Consider the following 25076-nt stretch of genomic DNA (forward strand, 5'->3'; position numbering starts at 1 on the left):
TATTAAATTTAGGGAGAGATTACATATATGAATTAGGAAGAGTAGACCAGGATCAGTGAAGTCTTTTTTTTTTTGAGACGGAGTTTCGCTCTTGTTACCCAGGCTGGAGTGCAATGGCGCGATCTCGGCTCACTGCAACCTCCACCTCCTGGGTTCAGGCAATTCTCCTGCCTCAGCCTCCCGAGTAGCTGGGACTAAAGGCAAGCGCCACCATGCCCAGCTAATTTTTTGTATTTTTAGTAGAGACGGGGTTTCACCATGTTGACCAAGATGGTCTCGATCTCTTGACCTCGTGATCCACCCGCCTCGGCCTCCCAAAGTGCTGGGATTACAGGCTTGAGCCACCGCGCCCGGCTTCAGTGAAGTCTTAATGAAGCAAATGAGAGCTGCTCAAAGGAATGTCTACATTTAACAACCAGCATATGACACTTAGGAAAATAATTCTATTGGTAGTACAATATACAAGGTACGTTTGTTCCTGCAGCTCTGTGTGAAAACAGTAGAAAATCTCTGCTTCTCAGTTAAAGTGTTTACTTGCCTAACTGTCCCCGGAAAATGTTATCTAAAGGTAATTAAGATAATTTTGAAATGCAAATAAACTTTTGCATAAAAATGTATCACTGACTTGCTGATGAGTTATTTTCAGTGTAAAGAATATTAAAATACTTGAAAAGAAATCCATACCAAAACTAAGACAGGAAATAAAAACTAAGAACTCAATTTTTACTCCAATCCTTTGGAAAACTAAGTCACTCTAAGACTCTAAGTCTACATCTGCTGTATAGTCACGAAGAAAAGTTATTTCAACTCTTAAATACATTCCAGGTGACAAAAGCAATTTCTTACAATGCCCTAGAAACTGACTTTGACAATACATTGGAGCGACTGATAAAAACCAGAACTTTATTTTGTGATGGAATCTCACTCTGCAGCCCAAGCTGGAGTGCAGTGGCTTCATCTCAGCTTACTGCAACCTTTGCTTCCCAGGTTCAAGTGATTCTCCTGCCTCAGCCTCCTGAGTAGCTTAGACTACAGGCATGCACCACCATGCCCAGCTAATTTTTTCTGTGTAGTTTTAGTAGACACAGGATTTCACTATGTTGGCTAGGCTAGTCTCGAACTCCTGATCTCAAATGATCCGTCTGCCTCAGCCTCTGAAAGTGCTGGAATACAGGTGTGAGCCACCGTGCCTGGCCTAGAGCGTTTTTTCCAGAAGTTCATAGTAAGTCCTAATTTTGTCTCTGAAACTGATATGACACACACACATATATTCATTATTCCTTTAGGACTCCTGATTGCATTTCCAAACTCCAATTCTGAGAAAATCCAAGTTAAAAAAAAGAGTTGAAGACTTCAAGACTTTTTCCTCCAATTCGAGTTTTTTAAAGGGTAAGACTTACATTATTATCAGGATGTGCCCAGTGGCTCATGCCTGTAATCCCAACACTCAGAGAGGCCAAGGCAGAAGGATCACTTATGCCCAGAAATTTGAGAACAACCTGGGCCGCATAGCAAGACCTAGTCACTACAAAAATGACAAAAAAACAAAAACAAAAAACTAGCCAGAAGTGGTGGCATATACCTGTAGTCCCAGCTACTTGGGAGGCTGAGGTGGGAGGATCACTTGAGCCTGGGAGGTCAAGGCTGTGGTGAGCCATGATCGTACAACTGTACTCCAGCCTGGATCACAGAGTGAGGCCCCATATATATACATATATATATACGTATATATATACATATATATATATATACACACACACACACACACACACACACACACATATATATACACATATATATACATACACACACACACACACACACACACACACACACATATATATGACTTACATTATAACTTATCAGAAGATACACTGTAGATTTTAAGTAGTGATTCTTGTATTCCTAAATGTTTAATGAAGAGTTGAGCAGCAGTCCTTTTGGCTAGGCACAGTAGCTCATGCCTGCAATCCCAGAACTTAGGGAGGCCAAGGGCGGCAGATCACCTGAGGTCAGGAGTTCACACCTGTAATCCCAGCACTTTGGGAAGCTGAGGAGGGTGGATCATGTGAGGTCAAAAGTTTGAGACCAGCCTGGCCAACATCATGAAACCCCATCTCTATTAAAAACACAAATTAGCCAGGCGTGGTAGTGCGTATCTGTAGTCCCAGCTACTTGGGAAGCTGGGGCAGGAGAATCACCTGAATCTGGGAGGCAGAGGTTGCTGTGAGCTGAGATCACGCCACTGTGCTCAAGGCCTGGGCAACAAACAAGACTGTCTCAAAAAAAAAGTTTATTTTAGTCTGAAAATAAATTTAAAGGTACTACTATAAAATTCTGAAGGAAATGGCTTTTGTCACAACCTAACAGTTATCTGAGCTGTGGAACACAGAAATTATCTCTCAGCTTTTTATTAGATATCTAACAAGTAATTTTTTTATTGATAGATGGCACAGAATAAGATAGACATATCAGACTATTAAGTCTCTAAACAGGTTACTTAGAAAAGATGACAGCACAGCATGAGGCAAACTTATGTTTTAATCTTGACTCTACTCTTTACCAGGTATGTGTTCTTGAGTTGGGTTTTGTAACCTAAACCGTTATCTGTCAAATAGGAAAAATGTTAACTACCTCACTATATCATCCTAGGATAAACAAGATATGATAGATAAAATTTCTAGTATACTGCCTGGCCTTAAGAAGCTGGCTTTTTAAAAAAAAACATATTTTAGGCTGGGCGCAATAGCTCACACCTGCAATTCCAGCACTTTGGGAGGCCAAGATGGGAGAATTGCTTGAGCCCAGGAGTTTGAGACCAGCTTGGGCAACATGGCAAAACCCCATCTCTTCCAAATATAGAAAAAATTAGCTGGGTGTAGTGGTGTGCCTACAGTCTCAGCTACCCAGGAGGCTGAGGCAGGAAGGTCACTTGAGCCCAAGGTCAAGGATGAAGTGAGCCATGATTGCTTACCACTGCACACCAGCCTGGGTGAAATAGTGAGACCCTGTCTCAAAAAAAATTAAAACAGAAACAAAACAAAACCCCAAATGTATTTATTTACCATAAAATGGTGAACACCTGGATTAGAACTGAATTTCCTAAATCTTCTAGAAACAAGGCACTAAATAACTGCCATTATAATTCATTTGAGTACTTAATGAGTAACAATAACTTTCCAGGAACTATACTAGCCAAAAACAACAAAACCTTTTGGTCTAAGGCACATACCTTCATAGGTCTCAGGAGGCAATAAAATCAACAGTTCATAAAGTCTTTGTCTATAAACCACTGATGGTGTTTTCAAAGGACTTCCGTATGTTTTTAGTATTGAAGAAAGCCTTAAAATAAAAGAAAAAGTATATTTTTATTTTAAGCGGTTAAGTTATATAACAATATACAAAAACTGACAGCTTAACATCTTAACATATAACTTATATATCTTATTAACAAACATTAGTGCTGCTTGATTTTTCTTTTTTGAGACAGGGTCTAGCTCTGTAGCCCAGAATCAGCTACAATGGCATGATCCTGGCTCACTGCAACCTCTGTCTTCTGGGTTCAAACCAGCCTCCCACCTTGGATTCCTGAGTAGCTTAGAACTACAGGCATGGACCACCATGCCTGGCTAATTTTTTTTACATTTTTGGTAGAGACAGGTTTTGCCATGTTGCCCAGGCTGCTGTCAAACTCCTGGGCACAAGCAATCCTTACACCTCAGTCTCCCAAAGTGCTAGGATTACAGGCCCAAGCCACCATACCTGGCCACAAAATTTCTAAGGATCTTTCTTCACTCTCTCCTTTCATTTTCATGTACTCTTCTTTATCTTCTGTTCACCTTTCCTATTGGTGCTAAGACATCACTTTACCAATGCTCATTCATTTAACGAACATTTGCTAAGACTACTACTCTTAACAAGGTATATAATCAACTAGAGCATGGGTTTCATCCTTAGCAATACAGAAATTCAATGAAATTACTTTTATTATGTCACTGAAATAAATTTGCTTAACTGCTATGGCATGAGGTTCCCAGGTTCTCTAATAAATTCTGGCGATGTTAAGTCATTTTTTGGTGTGGTTGAGATGGGGTCTTGCTCTGTCACGCAGGCTGGAGTGTACTGGTGTGATCTCAGCTCACTGCAGCCTCAACCTCCTGGGCTCAAGTGATCCTCCCACCTCAGTCTCCCAAGTAGCTGGGACCACAGGTGTGGGAGACCATGTCTGCCTAATTTTTGTATTTTTTGTAGAGATGGGGTTTTGCCATGTTGCCCAGGCTGGTCTGAAACTCCTGGGCTCAAGTAATCCGCCCGCTTCGGCCTCCTGAAGTGCTGGGATTACAGGCATGAGCCACCATGCCTAGCCAACTGTAATTTCTAGAAACTAATGCTTTGTTATTTTTAGTGTCTAGAAGAAAGGAGAGTTATCTATTGACTTATCATTGCATTATTTTTAAATGTTGGTTCCATTTAGTATCTTTCAGCTTGGTAAATACTATTCAGCAAACATAATTATAACACCTGGGTAAGGTCACAAGTGATGGAGGCTCACACTTGTAATTCCAACATTTTGGGAGACTGAGGCCAGATGATCACTTAAGCACAGGAGTTTGAGGATACAATGACTCAAACTCCATCCTGTACCATCCTGTACCACTGTACTCTGTGACTGTGCCACTGCACTCCATCGTGGGTAACACACTGAAACAGTGTCTCTAAACAAAAACAAAAACCTTTATTTCAGTAGAATTTTTTAGTTACCAAAGTTAAGAATAAATCCATGGCATTTTTTTATTTCTCTAAGGTCAGATCAGAAATAAATAGCTAACATATAAAAAATCTTTCAATCATATTCACAAGATGTTAGGAAATTATGTTTCTAAAGATCCTGCAACATTCACTTATTTTAAATATAATAAAATTTAGTTCAGAGAATTCTGTATTTTTTTTTAAAAAAGATGAATAAAACATAAGAATTTAGAAAAGCATTTTTATGGGTTTCTGCTTTCATTAGGAGGGCAGATTATAGTCCCAGCAGGGCCTTTCTGCTACTTACTTAGGTAAGTACAATAAGTCTTTTATCAGGATAAAGATAATTTGTATTGTTAGACTTATAGAAAGAGATTTTCTATTGGGGTAGGGCCAACCAGCCCCTTTATCAATACCAACACTAGTATCAGTACCAACACAAGGATCTGAGACTAGACTTACACCCATGATGGGGTGTAAAACCCATTCATTTTAAGAAACTTTCACCAAATCAAACTCGGAATAGGAGGTTACCCTCTTAATCTGATAGGAGTATCTACTAAAAAAGCTGGAGGAAATATCATTCTTATCAGTAAAACATGAAAAGCATTCCCTTTATCTAACCATTTCTAATTTAGTTTTAAATGGCAGTTATCTAATATAGTTAGCACATAAGAACAGAGAAACAATATTGTAAAAGGAAAAATTCAGATGAATCTACAAATAAATGTTTAACATGAGAAAATTCAGCAAGGTGGTTGGATAAAAATATATTGTTATACAGCATTAATAAACAAATTACACACACTATATACCTACTTAAAAAAAATTCAACTTTGTAAAACACCTCAATAATAGTAAAGAGGTATCATGTTCATGGGTGTTGTAAAACTATGAATTATCTTCAAATTTATCCAGAGATTCAATGCAATCTCAAGTAAAATTTCTTTTATTTATTTATTTTTTTGAGATGGAGTCTCACTCTGTCGCCCAAGCTAGAGCGCAGTGGCATGATCTTGGCTCACTGCAGCCTCTTTCTCCTAAGTTCAAGTGATTCTCCTGCCTTGGCCTCCTAAGTAGCTGGGATTACAGGTGTGTGCCACAACACTCAGCTAATTTTTGTATTTATATTTTGTTTTAGTACAGATGGGGGTCTCACCATGTTGGCCAGGTTGGTCTTGAACTCCTGACCTCAAATGATCTGCCTGCCTCAGCCTCCCACAATGCTGGCATTACAGCCTGAGCCACCTCATCCGGCCCCAAATAAAATTTCAATAGAAGATCAAAAGTGCATGAAGGGCCAAAATATGTCAAAAGAGGAATAAGGTCAAAAGGCTCAATCTAACATGTAAAATTTATTATAAAGATAACTTGTTGGCATATAAATAAACACATCAATAGAGGGCACAAACACAGATCTTGTATCAATGAGAATATAATACATGACAGGAGTGAATGGCAATCATTGAAGGAAGTACGGATTTTTTTCAGAAAAGTATGGGACAACTGTTATCCACATTTAAAAAGAAAACGAAATAGAATCCTGCTATGGTCTGAATGTGTCCTCCAAAATTCATGTACTAGAAACTTAATCCCCAATGCAGTACACGGGTGGGAGGTAGGGCCTTTAGGCAGATGTTCAGGTCATGAAGGCAAAGTACTCACAAATGGATTAATGTCATAATAGGGCCTCATGGAGGGAGTTTAACCCTTTTTTGCTCTTCCATCCCTTTGCCATGTGAAGAAGACAGAGTTCCTCCCCTCTAGAGAATGCAGCAATAAGGTGCCATCTTGGAGGTAAACAGCAGGCTCTCTAACCAGACACAAAATCTGCTGGTGTCTTGATCTTGGACTCCTGCCTCCAGAACTGTTATAAATAAGTGTCTGTTTTTTAATGAATTATCCAGGTATTTTGTGATAGCAACATAGCAGCACAAATGGACTAAGATTCCTAGCTCACTCCAAATAGAAAAATCAGTTTCAGATTACTTAAATATGAAAGACAAACTGTCAAACATTTCAGAGAGAAATATAAGAAAATAAAACTTTGCAGTAATACTGCTTTTTTTTTCTTTTTAACTGGAGTCTTGCTCTGTCATCCAGGCTGGAGAGCAGTGGCGCAATCATGACTACAGCCTTGAATTACAGTGCTCGAGCAATCATTTCCGCCTCAGCCTCCTGAGTAGCTGGGACTACTAGTAAACATCACTATGTCTGGCTTTTCTTTTGTTTTGGTCGAGGTGAGACCTTCCTACGTTGCTCAGGCTGGTCTTGAACTTCTGGCCTCAAGCAATCCTCCCACCTTGGCCTCCCAAAGCACTAGGATTACAGGCAAGAACCCCCTGCCCGAGCCAGGAAGAATTTTTTAACAAAAGAAGCTGAGAGTGATGGCTCATGCCTATAATCCCGGCACTTTAGGAGGCTGAGGTGGGCAGATCACTTGAGGCCAGAAGTCGAAAACCAGTGTGGTCAACATGGCAAAATCCTGTCTCTACTAGAAATACAAAAATTAGCCAGACATGGTGGTGCATGCCTGCAATCTGTTACTCAGGAGACCAAGGCTGGAGAATCATTTATACCCAGGAGGTGGAGGGTGGAGTGAGTGGAGGTCACACCAATGCACTACAGTACGGGCAACAGAGCAAGACTCTGTCTCAAAAAAACAAACAAAAAAATAACCTGGCTGGGCACAATGGCTCACACATGTAATCCCAGCACTTTGGGAGGCCAAGGTGGGTGGATCAACTGAGGTCAGGAGTTTGAGACCAGCCTGGTCAACATGGTGAAACCTCATCTCTACTAAAAATACAAAACATAGCTGGGCATGGTGGTACATGCCTATAATACCAGCTACTCAGGAGGCTGAGGCAGGAGAATCGCTTGAACTCTAGAGGCGGAGGTGGCAAGATCATGTCACTGCACTCTAGCCTGGGCAACAGAGTAATACTCTAAAAACAAAAAACACAAAAACAAAAGCAAAAAGTTCTTATAAATCAGCAACAAAAAAACAACCTAAAAGAAAAATAGGTTAACAGTATGAATGAACAGGCATTTCATAGGAAGAGGAGGGGGAATACTGAGAAAAAAACAAATATATAAAATTATACTTAAACTGTCAGGAAACCGATATACAATTAAAACCATGAGATACCATTTTATATCTATTGGATGGGGTAGAATTGATATTTGAGTAAGTGTGGGTGAAAAAGTGGATCAAAGGGTACTTACACTATTGTCAGAAATACAGAACGCTGAAAAATAATTTGGCATAATTTTTTGAAGATGAACATAGAAACACATTTTAGCATAGCAATTTCACTACTAGGTATATACCCTAGAGGCCTAAACACTTGAGTAAGAATGGTCAGAGCATTAGCTTTAAAGCAGAAAACTAGAAACAACCCAGAAGCTAATGGACAAGAGAATCAGTATGTTGTTGTATATGCACACAATTAAATATTATACAGCAACCAAAATGAATGAACTTAAACGTAGGTAAAACTTAGAAACATAATGCTGAATAACAAAAGCAAGTACCAGAAACAGGACGATAATTTTTGCCTGACCAAAACCAAGCAAACCTAAACAACATACTATTTTAAGAAACAAAAATGTGATACACTTTTTTAAAATTCAAGGAAATGACAACTATAAAACTCAGATTAGTGGTTGCTTCTAAAGGAAGGCAGAAAGAATGGTGCTGAAGAGGGGCACATAGATACCTTCAATAGTATCATTAATGCTCTAGTCCAGTGGTAGCCAAATTATGACGCACTGCCTGTTTTTGTAAAAAAAAGTTTTATTGGAACACAGCCACATTCGTCATTCATTCATTTACCATAATATTATCTATGACTGCTTTTGAGCTACAAAGAGAGTTGAATAGTTGCGACATAGACTTCATAGCCTGTAAATCCTAAAATATTTACTGTCTGCTCCTTTGGAAGAAACATTCACAAACCTATGCTCAGGCTGTGTTGGATTAACAAGTGTACATTTTATTACTATACTTTATAAGCCATATCTTAAATTTATTTTTCTGTATATATAAAGTTTAATCATTAGATGCTTTTTGCAAAGAACTTTCTGCATGTTTTAGTAATTTGGAAATTACAAGTGATCACATTATATATTGGCTTTTCCCTATGTTTTAATCATATATGTATAACTCAAAGTTATAAAAAATATAAACAAAAAACTGAAACTGTTAACAAGTATCTGGTTCTCACGAACACAAAATGCACTAACAAACTAATAAAATGCATACCTGAAAAGGTTAAGAGGCTTAATATTTAATTTCTTGTTAAATTTGCCTGTATGGAAGGTATATTATTCCCCCAAAAATTTCCTTCCCTTTTAATATGTATTTTTCTTTCAAGATCCTAGCCTAAAAAAAAAACACAAATCATATAACTAACTGATTACCTTCCTCTACAAAATAATTCACCAACTATAGAAATTTGCCTTATTAATGTACTTAAGGAATATTACAGAATCAGAGGATAACTAATTTCTCTTAGAAAATTTTATCAAATCTAAATAGTTGATCCTTACTGAGTTAGCAAATCCACAGCACAAGGAAGTGGTGGAAGAAGACGCTGAATTACTTCCTCAGTAAGGAGATCACCACAGTGGGAAACAAAGCTCTTGATAGCTGAAAAAGAAAACAGACTTTTACTTGGGCATACTGTAATCAACCATGAAAGACACATTTGATTATGGTACAACATTAGCATTGTTATTAGAGTAACAAAGCAATGTGCTAAAATAAAAAACTTGAAACTCTAGTATAAAAAGGAATATAGTGCCTTCTACTCCTAAATCATAGTTAAAAAATTTTTAAAAACTCCCTAGGATTACTAAGACTGAGCAATAACCGTATTCGCAAAATGTTGCTGTCCTTGGGTTTTACTCAGCCTTCAAGCTCAGAAGAAAAAAAAAAAAAAACTGCGTAGACTCTCAGCTCTACAAGTTCCAAGGAATCACACTGACTTTCAATGTGAGGTTTTTACAAATGTTATCTGAAACAAATAACGTGTGCCACTACACCCAGCTAATTTTTGTATTTTTATAAGAGAGGGGGGTTTCACCATGTTGGCCAGGCTTACTCTCAAACTCCTAGCCTCATGTGACTGATCTGTCTGCCTCATCCTCCCAAAGTGCTAGGATTACAGGAGTGAGCCACTGCACCCAGCCTGAAATAAATAACCTTCTATAATAAATTACTTTCTATGTAGAATAAGATGAGTACCTTAAAATCAGACTGGGCCAGGCACGGTGGCTCATGCCTGTAATCCCAGCACTTTGGGAGGTTGAGGCAGGCGGATCACCTGAGGTCAAGTGTTGGGAGACCAGCCTGACCAACATGGAGAACACTGTCTCTACTAAAAATACAAAATTTAGCCAGGTGTAGTGGCGCATGCCTATAATCCTGGCTACTCGGAAGGCTGAGGCAGGAGAACTGCTTGAACCTGGAAGGTGCAGGTTGCAGTGAGAGGAGATCGTGTGATTGCACTCCAGCTGGCAACAATAGTGAAACTCCATCTAAAAAAAGTCAGATTGATCAATTCTTCTATTCCCCCTCCCCCTTTGAGACAGAATCTCAGGTTGGAATGCAGTGGTGCAATCACAACTCACCATAGCCTCCTAGGCTCAGGTGATTCTCCCACCCCAGACTACAGCCATGTACCCCCATGCTGGGCTAATTTTTGTATTTTCGTAGAGAGGATTTCACCATGTTGTCCAGGCTGGTCTTGAACTCCTGAACTCCTGAAGCCACCCACCTTGGCTCCAAAAATGATGGGATTAGTCGTGAGCCACTGAGCCTGGCCAAGATCAATTTCAAAAGTGGTTTTTCATTAAGAGTAAAAATCCCATGAATAAACCAAATAAAAATCAATGCTTCCATGTCTATCCAAGGATCTCACCCTTCATGGTGAGACATCACTTTTAACAGTCTATATATTGTAGAAGGTACAACTTTCACATACAGATGACCCTTGAACAACACAAATGTGAACTTTGTGGGTCCTTTTATACGTCGATTTTTTTCAGTAGACACCACACCAAGTGTGCTTACCTCTCCAGCCTCCCCTTCCACCTGCTCCACCTCTTCTGAATCTGCCCCCAATGAGAGAAGAAGACCAACCCCTCCTCTGCCTTCTCAACATAAAAACAATGAGGATGAAGACCTTTATGATGATCTATTTCCATGTAATGAAGAGTAAATGTATTTTCTCTTCCTTAAGATTTTCTTAATAACATTTTTTTCCTCTACCTTATTCTAAGAATACAGTATATAATATATACAACATATAAAATATGTGGGGCCAGGTGTGTTGACTCATGCTTGTAATCCCAACACTCTGGGAGGCTGAGGTGGGAGGACTGCTTGAGGTCAGGGGTTTGGATCAGCCTGGGCAGCATGGTGAGACTCTATCTCTGCAGAAAACCTAAAAATGAGCTGGCCATGGTGGCATGCACCTATGGTCTCAGCTACTTGGGAGGCTGAGGTAAGAGGATCACTTGAGCCCAGCAGGCCAAGGCTGAAGTGAGCTGTGTTCACCCCAATGTATTCTAGCCTGGGTAACAGTGAGACCCTGTCTCAAAAAGAAAAAAAAAAAAAAAGTGGTAACTGACTATGTTATCAGCAAGGCTTCTGGTCAACAGTAGGATATCAGATATGCTTTGGGTGAGTTAAAAGTTGGACACAGATTTTTGACTTCGAGGGAGACTGGTATCCCTAACCTCCATGCTGTTCAAGGGTCAACTGTATAGACTAAATGGAAACCATGCTTAATCAATGGTAATTAAACCAAATCTTAGTATTTCTGAAAAGAGGAATGAATATTTATCTAAGACAAAACAATGTTGATAGTTTTTAACTGGAATGCACCTAATAAACCATGTATCTTAAGAACTCTCAAATCTGGTTTATTATATCATACACCAGTTATCATTACCAACTAATCAATTATAAATTTTTTGTTCAGTTATAAAAAAAATCATTAGCAGCATATCCCTGCTTCCTACGGTAAATAAAACATACAAGTATATGTTAAGGACCACGGGTGGGCACAAAACCAAAGGAAAGGGAGAGAAAAGACTAAATCCAACCTACCACACAGCGCACCAGCTCGTCCTTCCAGGGTTATCTGCCACGTAAATGAATCTCCTCGGCTCTTTTCTGTTTCTAGATCTTTAGGAGATGCTGGAAAGACACACTTCCACAGCAGCAGAACTCGAGCAAGGTGATGGCTAACAACTGCAGGACCTGTAATTTATTTAACTTGTCACTTGTAAGAGAACCTAAAGTTGTCACTCTTATAAAATTATATAATTAAGCAGGAACTTCTCCCTAAACATTTTAATTCATTATTGCAATATTTTGTCCCCTTTCTCATCTTTGGGTTCCAAATTAATATATTACTAAATGAATTACTATCTGAAGGTGCTGGAGCATAGAGAGGAAAAACAACAAACTAATGGTACAGCCTGGGCTCTAGTGTCAGCTCTTGCACTACTATGTCCCCTTTGAGACTCAGTTTCATCTGCAAATAAAATGAAGCTAAAACCCCCTGTAATGCTTGTCTTTAAGGGCTTGTCAGATCTAAATGATAGAATGCACTTCAAAGTACTCTGAAAAGCTGTAATGGACCACATAATGCAAAGTACAACTGTTATAGTAACAAACAACATTGCATCCTTTTTGAGACAGGGTCTTGCTCTGTCCCCCAAGCTGGAGTTAAGAAGTACAGTTGTATGATCACATCTCACTAGTGATCCTTCTATTTCAGTCTCCTGAATAGTTGGGACTACAGGTATGTGCCATCACGCCCAGCTAATTTTTGTATTTTCTTTTTAGAGATGAGATCTTGTCATGTTGCCCAGGCAGGTCTGAGCTCCTGGGCTCAAGCAATCCACCCACTTCAGCCTCACAAAGTGCTGGAATTACAGATGTGAGCCACTGCACCTGGCCTATTGTATTCCTGATCTTCAGAATAGTGCTAATTCTAACAGCAACTTGTTCCAGGTCAAAAATCAGATATGAAATATCTGAACAGAATACTTTTTGTGAAAAAAAGATTTCAGAGCAACACTTATGAATTGAAAGTATCATGACACAAATCCAGTAATAATACAAAACAATGTTCAATGATAACATTATCAATTTTTAAAAAACTAAGATATATAAGATATATAAAAACCAAACCCATAGCTTTTCTCCCCAAGTAACTTTTCTTTTAAATTTCTGAGGTTACCTTAAACTTCTCCAAAAAGCACTCTCTACTTCTTACTCCCACATTCCACTGACTATATATATGTCTTTCTTCCATTCCAAACCCATAGCTCAGAACTGCATTTGGCTTTGGAGGGAGACTGCCGAGGTTAATATCCTGGCTCCATCCACTTATTAGTTGAATAAACCTGGATGAGTTAATTAACCTTTTTGTGCCTCAATTTCCTCATCCATAAATGGGAGACTAACAGTATTTTATTCAAAGGACAGTTTCTGAGGCGTATTGAGTTTATACACAGAACAGCACTTAGAGCTGAGCATGGTGGCTCATGGCTGTAATCCCAGAACTTTGAGAGGCTGAGGCTGCAGGATTGCTTGAGGCTAGGCATTTGGGACCAGCCAGGTCAACAGATCAAAATCCCATCTATAAAAAAGTAAAAAGTTATCTGGGTGTGGCAGCACATGCCTGTTTGGGAGGCTGAGGTAGGAGGATCATTTGAGCCCAAGATATCAAAGCTGCAGCAAGCTACAGTCTGATTGTGCCCAGTGTACTGTAGCCAGGGCAACAGACAGAGCAAGATTCTTTCTTTAAATAAATAAATAAATATTATGATGTATCTAGCAAACACAACATACAAACACACTTTATGAACCATCCAAAGAGAGACAAGATATGAAGGAATCTGTAGATAAATCCAAGTTTTTTTATATGGCATCAGATAAACTGGGAAGTGTATCAAAAAAGGCTTAAGTTTGTAGTTCATATTCAAGGAATGTGGTTTACTTGTGTTTACATTAGTTCAGAGTAAAATAGTAAAAAAAATTATAGCCGGGCGCGGTGGCTCAAGCCTGTAATCCCAGCACTTTGGGAGGCCGAGGCGGGTGGATCACGAGGTCGAGAGACTGAGACCATCCTGGTCAACATGGTGAAACCCCGTCTCTACTAAAAATACAAAAAATTAGCTGGGCATGGTGGCACGTGCCTGTAATCCCAGCTACTCAGGAGGTTGAGGCAGAATTGCTTGAACCCAGGAGGCGCAGGTTGCGGTGAGCCGAGATCGCGCCATTGCTCTCCAGCCTGGGTAACAAGAGCGAAACTCCGTCTCAAAAAAAAAAAAAGACTTAAAAAAGAAAATTATAAATGGTAAAGGGAATGATAAAAACAGAGAAGATGTGTTTGAAATGCCAAGCCAAAATTAACAGAGCACTAAGATTGCTAACGAAAAATCATTCCCAGCTGGGCACTGTGACCCATGCCTGTAATCCAAACACTTTGGAAGGGCAAGGCAGGAGCTTGAGCCCTGGAGTTCAAGATCAGCTGGGGAAACAGCAAGATTCCATCTCTACAAAAAAAATTTAAAAATTAGCTGGATAGGCCGGGCGCGGTGGCTCACGCCTATAATCCCAGCACTTTGGGAGGCCGAGGCGGGTATATCACTAGGTCAAGAGATGGAGACCATCCTGGTCAACATGGTGAAACCTTGTCTCTACTAAAAATAAAAAAATTAGCTGGGCATGGTGGTGCACGCCTGTAGTCCCAGCTACTCAGGAGGCTGAGGCAGGAGAATTGCTTGAAGCCAGGAGGCGGAGGTTGCTGTTAGTTGAGATCGCGCCACTGCACTCCAGCCTGGGTAACAAGAGCAAAACTCCATCTCAAAAAAAAATTAGCTGGATGTTGTGGTACAAACCTATAGTCATGGCTATTTAGGAATCTGAGGCAGGAGGACTGCTTGAGCCTGTCATTCAAGGCTGCAGTGAGCTATAATACTGTCACTGTACTCCAGTATGGCTAATATGCTGAGACACTGTTGCTTTAAAAAAACAAAAAACAAAAACAAAAAAAACACCTTTTCCCACAAAAGGAATCAAGGCTCTTTGGAGAAATGGCTAATGGCAAGCCTAGGACAGAAAATGTACAATATAAAACCTGGGACATTTTACACGCAAAAAGACATTCTCAAAGAATACTAGGTTCATGTTAAAAGAGCAAATGAACCAAATTGAAGCAACTCCCAATGACCAAAGATAAGACAATTTGAGGAAAGGAATAATTATCGCAAATGATTAAAACATAAATATATAAAATTCCATGAGTTCATAATGATACCTAAAAACAAAAACCTCACTGGATGGCTATTGAGGAATAGTATTCTTTTTATATTGTACATTTCCTGTATTCTTTTTATATTGTACATTTCCTGTCCCCTTGAAAGCTGCTAATGATACTAACCCATTCTAAAAATTGATAATAGCCCGGCTGCAGTGACTCATTCCTATAGTCCCAGCACTTTGGGAGGTCAAAGCAGGCGGATCGCTCGAGTCCAGGTGTTCAAGACCAACCTGGGCAAGATGGCAAAACCCCCATCTCTACAAAAAGTTATCCAGGTGTGGTGGTACATATGGTCTCAGCTATTCAAGAGGCTGAGGCAGGTGGATCATGTGAGCCTGGGGAGGTTGAGGCTGCAGTGAGTCACGATTGTACCACTGGACTCCAGCCTGGTGACAAAGTGAGACCCTGTCTCAATAAATAAATAAATAAATAAGAATAAAAGTAGATAATAAAGGGAAAGAATAGTTAAGAAAAATGAATAAAACCCAAGAAAATGCAATAATTAAATAAAACCTTAATTAAAACTTTTAATACCTCTTTGTACGACGACTATGAAGTAAAATATGATGTACAGGAGAAAGGACCTGTTGTTGTCTTCCTCCAACACAATTACCTTGTTTTAAATCTTGTTTGTCAAAATAGCGCTTATTAAGTAGATTTCCTCCTTAATTCACCAAGAACATCAATACGGCAGGCAGCAACACCCAGCAATAAGAAAATAAAAGCTTAACTACATTATTTCCAGAACGCTGTGAAATGATTTTGCTTTGGGCTAACAAATACTTTCTGTAAAGGGGGGAGACAGTAAACATTTGAGCCTCTGAGAGCCATGTACTTCCTGTTGCAATTACTCAACTCTACCACTGTAGCACCTAAAGGTCACACAATCCACCTACAAGTAAATGTGGTTGTATGCAATAAAACCATAAATGCTGAAATGTGACTTTCACATGATTCTCACATATCACAAAACATCTTTTTTTCCCAACCATCAATAAATATAAAAACTGTTCTCAGCTCATAGGCTGAATAGTAATTTTGGTGGCAAGCCAAATTTGGCTCCTTGAGGCTAAACCTGATGTAGTCCAATAAATCTCTTTAATCATCTTAAGAACACTACTTAAAGTAGTTCTTCATTTATGATTGTTTATTCTAATTTAAGCTCCTTTAGTTCAAATTTATAGGTGTCAAAATGATTTACTGGCCAAATCCAGCCAATTGCTCTATTTCATTATTTTTATTTTTATTTTTTGAGATGGAGTCTCACTCTGTCACCCAGGCTGGAGTGCAGTGGTATGATCTTACCACACTGCAACCTCCACCTCCTGGGTTCAAGCAATTCTCCTACCTCAGCCTTCCATGTAGTTGGGACTACAGGCACGTGCCACCACACCCAGCTAACTTTTGCATTTTTTTTAGTACAGGCGAGGTTTTACCGTGTTGGCCAGCCTGGTCTTGAACTCCTGACGTCAGATGATCTGCATGCCTAGGCCTCCCAAAGTGCTAGGATTATAGGCGTGAGCCACTGCACCTGGACTATTTTTTTCTTCTTGAGGGGGTGTCTTGCTATGTTGCCCAAGCTGGAGTGCAGTGGTGCAACCTCAGTTTACCGCAACCTCCACCTCCTGGGTTCATGCAATTCTCCTCCCTCAGCCTCCAAAGTAGTTAGAACTACAGGTGTGCACCACCACGCTCGGCTAGTTTTTGTATTTTAGTAGAGAAAGGGTTTCACCTTGTTGGCCAGGCTGATCTTGAACTCCTGACTTCAAGTGATCCACCCACCTCAGCCTCCCAAAGTGCTGGGATTACTAGCATGAGCCGCTGTGCCTGGCCTCAGCCAGTTGTTTTATATCTGAGCTGTAACTTACATGACAGTAGAAACTTAAAATATAGCTGTGATAAAGCAATAAAATTAAGTTTCATTAGCACCATAAGACTGGGTAAAAAAATAAAGTTTCAGTGGCTCACGCTTATAATCCTAACACTTTGGGAAGCTAAGGTGGAAAGACTGCCTGAGCCCAGGAGTTCAAGACCAGCCAGGACAACACAGTGAGACGCCATCTCTACAAAAAAAGTTTTTAAATTAGCCAGGCATGATGTTGCATGCTTGTGGTCCCAGCTACTTGGGGAGGCTTAGTGAGGAGATAACTTGGACCCAGGAGGTTGAGGATGCAGTGAGCCATGATCATGCCACTGCACTCCAGCTTGGGTGACAGAGTAAGACTCTGTCTCAAAAATAAAATCAAGTTTTAAATTTACAGGATATAAATAGTCATGACCATAAAACAATTACTCATTTTTTTTGAGACAGTCTCACTCTGTCCCCCAGGCTGGAGTGCAGTGGTGTGATCTCAGCTCCCTGCAACCTCTGCCTCCCGAGTTCAAGTGATTCTCCTGTCTCAGCCTCCTGAGTAGCTAGGACTACAGGCACCTGACACCATGCCCGGCTAATATTTTGTATTTTTAGTAGAGACATGGTATCATCATGTTAGCCAGGATGGTCTAGACTCCTGACCTCGTGATCCACCCTCCTAGACCACCCAAAGTGCTGGGATTACAGGTGTCAGCCACTGCTCCCAGCCTTGATTCTTAATAAATATAATTTGAGTGAAACCCATCCCCTTCAATGTAGGAACCTTATTGGCTGTTATGAATCCTCAAACAATTATAGAACTGAATTCCCAGGCTATGGATATGTTCTTTTACCTATATTGTGGAAAATTTTTTTTCTGAAGATGGATGTCAATGATTTTTGAAAAAGCCACAGTTGTTCAGAGTTAAGCCTGAAAGATGACTGGTAAATCGGCTTATCCTACTTGAGGCTTATAATCTAGTCTGGAAGAAAAAAATCAAAAGAGATCTCAAAAGGTTTTAAGCAATGAAGAAAGTAAATGGCTTTTTAAGGTGGCTACTAGAAGAAAAATGTTTATGTGGCTATTTAAATTCCGGTACATATTAAAAGTTAGTCTCATCAAATCACATGTAAGAATTTTTTCACTCAGAAAACACAAAGTATTTCAAAGTATGTAAACTTTTTACAGACTGTTACCTAATGTCATCAGAGCAGCAATCAGCAACCATCCAGCTTGTGTGCGCTGAGCTGAAAGGCGACTGTTTTGAGCAGCAGAACACAGCAAATCCTCTGCTAATGTCATAATAATCTATTTACATATAGAAGAACAAATTTTAAAAAAAAGCATATCAATTTTTAAATTACTAAATGACAGCAGCTAATTATCTCTTGAAAAATTAATTCTTACATAAAATAAATGTAAGTGATAAAGAATTGTCATTCATGTAGACTATATAATAGGACTGTCATAAAGGAAACTATAAAAAATTAAGTTTTCAAGGTTAAATACTGGCATATGAGGTAGTACACAAAAATTTCACAATTCTTTGTAAAGCACATGTGACAACAATGTAAGATTATTCAAGTATAGCTGTATAGATTTGAATTTACATAGTTTTGAGCAACTATCTTTTTAAATAAGTAATTACTCAAGAAAAGTTTTCTTACAGGAGTCTCTTTCTTAAAAATGCTACATACTACTTTTATACCTTTGGGCTGATAACAGTCTTCTGAGAGGTAGTATACTATAGAGGTTAGAGGTAGTCAAAATAGTCTCACACTGAAGAGTGAGATTTATTAAAATGTTATAGTTAAAGAAAGTCTACAAGGCTGGGCACAATGGCTCATGCCTATAATCCCAAAGACTCAGAAGGCCAAGGTGAGAGGATCACTTGAGGCCAGAAGTTCAAGACCAGCCTAGGAATGAGCTAGGATCACACCACTGTACTGCAGCCTGGGCAATAGAGCAAGACCATGTCTCTTTGGAAAAATAAATAAATGAGCAGCCCGGCAACAGAGTGAGACCCTATCTTCACAAAAAATAAAAATAAAAAGAATTAGCTAGGCATAGTAGTATGTGCCTGTAGTTTCAGGTACTCGGGAGGCTGAGATGCAAAGATCGCTTGAGCCGTGGCATTGGAGGCTGCAGTGATCTATGATCTCAACACTGCACTCTGGCCTAGGTGAACCTTGTCTGAATTAATGCAATCTGAGGATAGTTTTAATTAAATATATTCAGTGACAAGTCTTTGCTTAGGAAGATGTGATATGTTAAGAATATAACTAAAATAATAAATTTAAATAAATAATCTCAAGTTGTCAGCTGCGTTATTTCAACAGCACTGGCAATACTCAAAATTTTTTGAAATTGCTCAAGTTATGGAATGGTCTTTTGCAGAGCCTACACTGTGGAGGACATACTATCAAATTCCATAATGACACAGGCATGGCAATGAGAAAGAAAGGAATAATGGTGATGTATTTTTCAAATATATTTATGAGTTTGTGAGAGGTATGGGTTGTAAGGGCTTCCACTGTCAAATAACATTCTCTGACAACTTACATTTCCTAGCTATTAAAAAGGAGACAAAATTCAAACATCATGCTTGCCTATGTTGTATTGTCTAGGTTTCATTAAAAAATTTTTTCCCTTAGTTCTCTTCAAAATTCTTTGTACGTTAAAACTGGGTTATTTATTCACTAGGTTTCTATCATTTATTTATCTGGAAGTGCTGGATTCTAAATTTACTCAGAAAATGACATTTTTTGGTAGTAATACAATTGGGTGGTTGAATATCACTATGAACGCATGAAATTTTATATATTATCTGGTATGTTTTAATTCACTGTAGTAATTATTAATTTTGATGTATGTATCATGCAGTCTTTGGTCAGTGGGAGCCCCTTAAGTTACCTCCTTTTGAAATTAACACAGTATTCCTTGATGACTTCCTTACTTTCTGGCATGACAAGATACCCATGTTTATATTGGGGATTTCCTGCCCCAGATCTGAAACCAGCTACTGCTCCACGGAGTCCTGATTCCTTTTTGTTTGGAAACAGTATTTAGAGCTACAATCTGGGCACCAGAAGTGTCCCTGACACTGGGTTATCATTGCGCTTAGGGCTTTTCACTGTACAAAAAGAGGATATAAGTATTTTTGAAAAAAATAAAATGAATTCATACTGATAATTTCAATTTGAATCTAATGTATGGGAAATTTTACTTAACTTCGATTCTACAGTTATAGTTCTTTTTACTTATACTGAAAATGTTGGTTCCCAAGAACATTAACATTAATTATTTATCTACTTTATCTTATGATATGTAAACTAATTTTAAAGTAATATCACCAATATACCACTAAATTATCAAATATTAAGCTTAATTATTAAAAGATTTCTTTTGCAGCTCTATTTATCCTCTAAAACAAAATTTTAAATGCACTTATATATAGCAGGGCTACATATACAGCAAAATAAAGCATTCGGTAACAAATTCTGTTACTATGTGAAGATAACTAACGAAAAGCACCTCATTGTTTTATATAGAGAATGAAATCATTACCTTGCCTTTTCCATGAGGGATTCCTAAAGGGCAATGTTTTACTGCTCCCAACAAAGCTGCCACAGCAAAACTAAAGCCAGTTACTGCTTCAGGTGAAGACTTAAGTCCAGTAAGCCGTTCAAGGCAACGATCTAAGAGAGGTGTTAGGTAGGAAGGTAATGCCATGGCAATGCAGTGTAAACACCAAGCTGCTGCTAGTCGAACGGAAATGCTAGGATGAGGAATAACTGACAAGATACTGTCAAGAAGGCCTGGAAAAATAGAATAAACAAATGATGACTTAGGTGCATAGATAAAACTCACCTGAGTATAAAATAGTTAAAAGAATATATAGCAACACTGATACATATTTTTATCAAGAGCCAAATTATAACAGGAAAATATATCATTACAAATAATTTTCTTTTTCTTTTAACATTTTTCTTCCTTCTCACCATTCCTATTCAAAATAACTTTTAATCTAAGAATTATTTCTACTAATATATCTCATGAAAACTGCTCTAAATTAAGTCTGTATACAAAAGAAAAATTTTATTTCCTAAATAAGCCAATCGCCTACTTTAGCTTTAGATAGACTATTAATTTGGTACTAAATTATCAATAAATAACACGTTGAAAAGAAATGTTATACCCTGGCCAGGTGTGGTGGCTCATACCTGTAATCCCCATACTTTGGGAGGCCAAGGCGGTGGATTGCCTGAACTCAGGAATTTGAGACCAGCCTGGGCAACATGGCAAAACCCTGTCTCTACCAAAAATACAAAAAATTAGCCAGGCATGGTGGCACATGCCTGTGGTCCCCACTACTAAAGAGACTGAGGTGGGAGGATCACTTGAGCCAGGGAAGTGGGGTTTGTACTGAGCCAAGAATGCACCACTGTACTCCAACCTGGGTGACAGACTGAGACCCTGCCTTGAAAAAACAAAGAAAAAAAAAGTCACACCCTGCCCCTATTTTATGTTTTAAAACCTTCTAGTACATTTATCTACATAATTTTATTTTTTTGAGACTGAGTCTTGCTCTGTTGTCCAGGCTGGAATGCAGTGGCACAATCTTGGTTCACTGCAACCTCCACCTTCCGGGTTCAAGTGATTCTCCCACCTCAGCCTCCTGAGTAGCTGGGATCACAAGTGTGTACCACTACACCTGGCTAATCTTTCTTTTTGTAGAGACGAGGTTTCACCATGTTGGCCAGGCTGGTCTTGAACTCCTAACCTCAGGTAATCCACCCACCTCAGCCTCCCAAAGCACTGGATTACAGGCATGAGCCACCGTACTCAGCCTATATAATTAATATCTTTCTATCTACCATGTTGCTCTTCTAAGAGCAAAATATTAAAATCAAGGTTTTGCTGGGTCCTGAGTGGGCTACTAATCAACTAACTACAAAGACAGTGAAATAACTGCCACCATCATTTTAAAAAATGTTATATTTGCTATGATTCAACATAAATCTTCATCAAACATAAAAGTTTCATGTTAAATGCTATTTAAATAAGTGCCCCAGATCTAAATAGCTTATAAACACAAATATAAAGTTTCTCCGTTAGAAGGAAATGTGTACCACGAAGGATAAAAGCCATAAAAAATGATATATTTGATATATTTTTTTGAAACAGGGCCTCACTCTGTCACCCAGGATGGAATGCAGTGGCATGGTGATAGCTCACTGCTGCCTCAATCTCCTGGGCTTAAGTGATATACCTGCCTCAGCCTCCCAAAGAGCTGGGACTACTACAGGTGCACATCACCATGCCTGGCTAAGTTTCAAAAAAGTTTTTAGTTGAGAGGAGTTCTCACTATGTTGCCCAGGCTGGTCTTGAACTCCTGAGCTCAAACAATTCTCCCATCTTGGCATCCCAAAGTGTTGGGATTACAGGCGTGAGCCACCATACCTAGTCTAAAAAATGATTTTTAGAAAGAAGCCAGTCAGTAATGACCACATATTGAACGATTTTTTTTTTTAACATGAAATATCTGGAATAGGTGTATTGATAGAGACAAAGTAAATTCATGGTCGTCAGGGGCTAGGGGACAGGAAAATGGGAATGACAACTAATGGACTTCTTTCTGGGGTAACGAAAAGATTCTGGAATTAGACAGTGGTAGTGGCTGTACAGTATAGCAAATATATTCAAAAACACTGAATTATATTCCTTATAAGTATAAACTTCATGGTAAGTGAATTATTTCTTTTTTTTGAGACAGTCTCTGTTGCTCAGGTTGGAGTGCAGTGGCATCATCTTGGCTCACTGAAACCTCTGACTCTGGAGCTCAAGCGATTCTTGTGCCTCACCCTCCCAAGTAGCTGGGATTACTGGCATGTGTCACCATGCCTGGCTAATTTTTGTATTTTTTAGTAGAGGTGGGGTTTTGCCATGTTTGCCAGGCTGGTTTTGAAGTCCTGACCTCAAGTGATCTACCCACCTTGGCCTCCTAAAGTGTTGGGATTACAGGCATGAGCCACTGTGCCTAGTCATGAATTATATCTTAATAAAGCTATTATAAAGTGATTAAATAACTTTTAAAAAAAGAAAAAAATACTGCTTAAAAGACCTTTGAGGAACTGAATTACTTGTACCATACTTATGTTTTCACTGCAGATGCAGAGAGAGTTCAGGTTTACTTCTCTGTAAGTTTTTCCATGTTATAGGTCTCTAGAATCGGGGGTGGGGTGGAGACTTAGAGAACAATATTTAATTATAAAAAGAAAAAAACTAAACAATGTACATATTTTTAATAATCCAAATTATAAATTTTTCATAAAACATCTCTAATAAATCTATAACGGAATCTCTTAAGTCAGCTATATGAAGATTTCCTTCCTTGGAACAAAGTTATCTAGTGTACAAGGGAAACCAAGGTATTCAAACGAGTACAAACAACAGATATACCTGTACTTGAATCCTGTAGCAAAGGTGCCACTGTGGTACCAAGACTGTATATGAGATTTCCAAGTTCTTGTAAAGCACAAACCAGCATATGCTGGCTAGCTGCTACATCTGTGGAACCAAGCCGGGTATCCAAATTACCATCACTCATTACGGCATCTGATAGAAATGCAAGAATCAACTATGTATCACTATTGCATTAAAATATATTGAAAGGGGTGTGAAGAGTAAAAAAGTATAATGGGGAAGATTAATACACACACTTGATATATATGAAACACTTGAGGCGATAACTAAAATGCTTAAATGGGGACTGGGATCAATAAAGAAAGAAATGAACTACTATAACCAGTTTAGTTCAAGCATTCCAATCAGAAATCCTGTCTGTATTACTCCCTTAGCAAGTGGCACTAAAAAAAAACAACTCATGGGAAACTAAAAATTATTTCAACATTACTGATATTTAATATCCAACATTACTGATATTCGAGACAGGCAGAGTAGAATTAAGATGGTACAGGAACTGAGACTGTTTCAAAAATAATTTATCTTAACTTTATAGGAAGTACAATCTGAATTCTGAAGAACTTCCATCAGCCTTCAAGATTTCTGTATTAATACATCAGTGTAGCTTTCCCAAAGGAACAATTCCATTAGCACCGTTAAACAAACAGTCTTAGTAGATCCATACCCACAACTTTCTTTAGCTTCCAGATGGCCTGGAAAACATCCTTTACAGCAGCAAGTTGAGCCTTTTCTCCAAGAAGACTTCCTATAGTAGTTCGAAGAATAAATGAAACACAACGGCGACAGCAGACAGCATCAATCTGAGTTTGGGTGATTTTAGGGTGTGACTGTGACACAAGGCTTAGGACATGAGAAAGAAAAGCAGCAAAATTTTTCTCTAGCCAAGCTCCTCCTAGTGTTGAAACAAATACCACATAAGCCTAAAAAGGAAAAAAATTTCATTTTCAATATTAAACTGCTTCAATTCTGTATTTTCCTACCACAATTTATGTAGCATTTAAGGGAATATTTTTCTCACTCCCTATAAATTTCGAGTGCCTAATTTATAGTCACTCGAAATACATAAACACAGAATCATTTTGTTTTTGTTTTAAGCCAGAACTGAAATACCTAGTCCTTCAAATTTGTTACCTCCCTGATTTATTTTGGTCAGACTGTGCAGTTTCAGGATAGTCAGCATACCCAGCTAAGAAGTAAAATGTGTCTGTGGCTTCTGTGAATGCTCCAAGAGATTTAACATTCTGAACAAGAAATCTCAATTTAAACATAAAAACACATTGTAAGAATTAACTATGCTCTAACACTGTAACTCTAAGGGAATTTAGTTCTTTATTTTCATGAACATTAATGGTTTGTCAGAGATAAAAAGTCAAGTAGCTATCTTAAATAATCTGTTCCTTAGAAACACACAGTTTAATTACAATTATACCGGGAGGCTCATTTTTTCATGAAGACTATATACAGCATAAAACAATGACAATATATGTGAATTTTTCAAAAATACAAGTTTGCTTTGAACCATACAGTGTTTAGAAAAAAGATAATCCAAAGAAAAAAGGCATTTATCTCTATTGTTTTATTGTAAAATAACTTTTCCAAGAGTTTGCCCTCTTAAAATTTGTTTAAAACCAAAAACTTA

At 38.5% G+C, this 25076-nt stretch overlaps 1 protein-coding gene across 12 annotated transcripts in view; it reads right to left on the reverse strand.

Annotated features, from left to right (window-relative positions):
- Nucleotides 1-25076, reverse strand: part of HEATR5A (HEAT repeat containing 5A) — a 132300-nt gene that overhangs the window by 72152 nt on the left and 35072 nt on the right. For 11 of the 12 annotated variants that reach the window (XM_074393311.1, XM_074393310.1, XM_074393305.1 and 8 more), the window contains 7 exons: nucleotides 24102-24357; nucleotides 23414-23569; nucleotides 20519-20769; nucleotides 18148-18259; nucleotides 11870-12022; nucleotides 9304-9403; nucleotides 3233-3342 (listed from right to left, as the gene is read on the reverse strand). In XM_074393311.1, coding sequence (XP_074249412.1) covers nucleotides 3233-3342; nucleotides 9304-9403; nucleotides 11870-12022; nucleotides 18148-18259; nucleotides 20519-20769; nucleotides 23414-23569; nucleotides 24102-24357 — 1138 coding nt within the window. The remainder of the gene's footprint in view (nucleotides 1-3232; nucleotides 3343-9303; nucleotides 9404-11869; nucleotides 12023-18147; nucleotides 18260-20518; nucleotides 20770-23413; nucleotides 23570-24101; nucleotides 24358-25076) is intronic. The other variant, XM_074393308.1, reaches the window with a different exon arrangement.

This window comes from Saimiri boliviensis, chromosome 2 (genome assembly GCF_048565385.1).
Source record: "Saimiri boliviensis isolate mSaiBol1 chromosome 2, mSaiBol1.pri, whole genome shotgun sequence".
NCBI classification, from domain to species: domain Eukaryota; kingdom Metazoa; phylum Chordata; class Mammalia; order Primates; family Cebidae; genus Saimiri; species Saimiri boliviensis.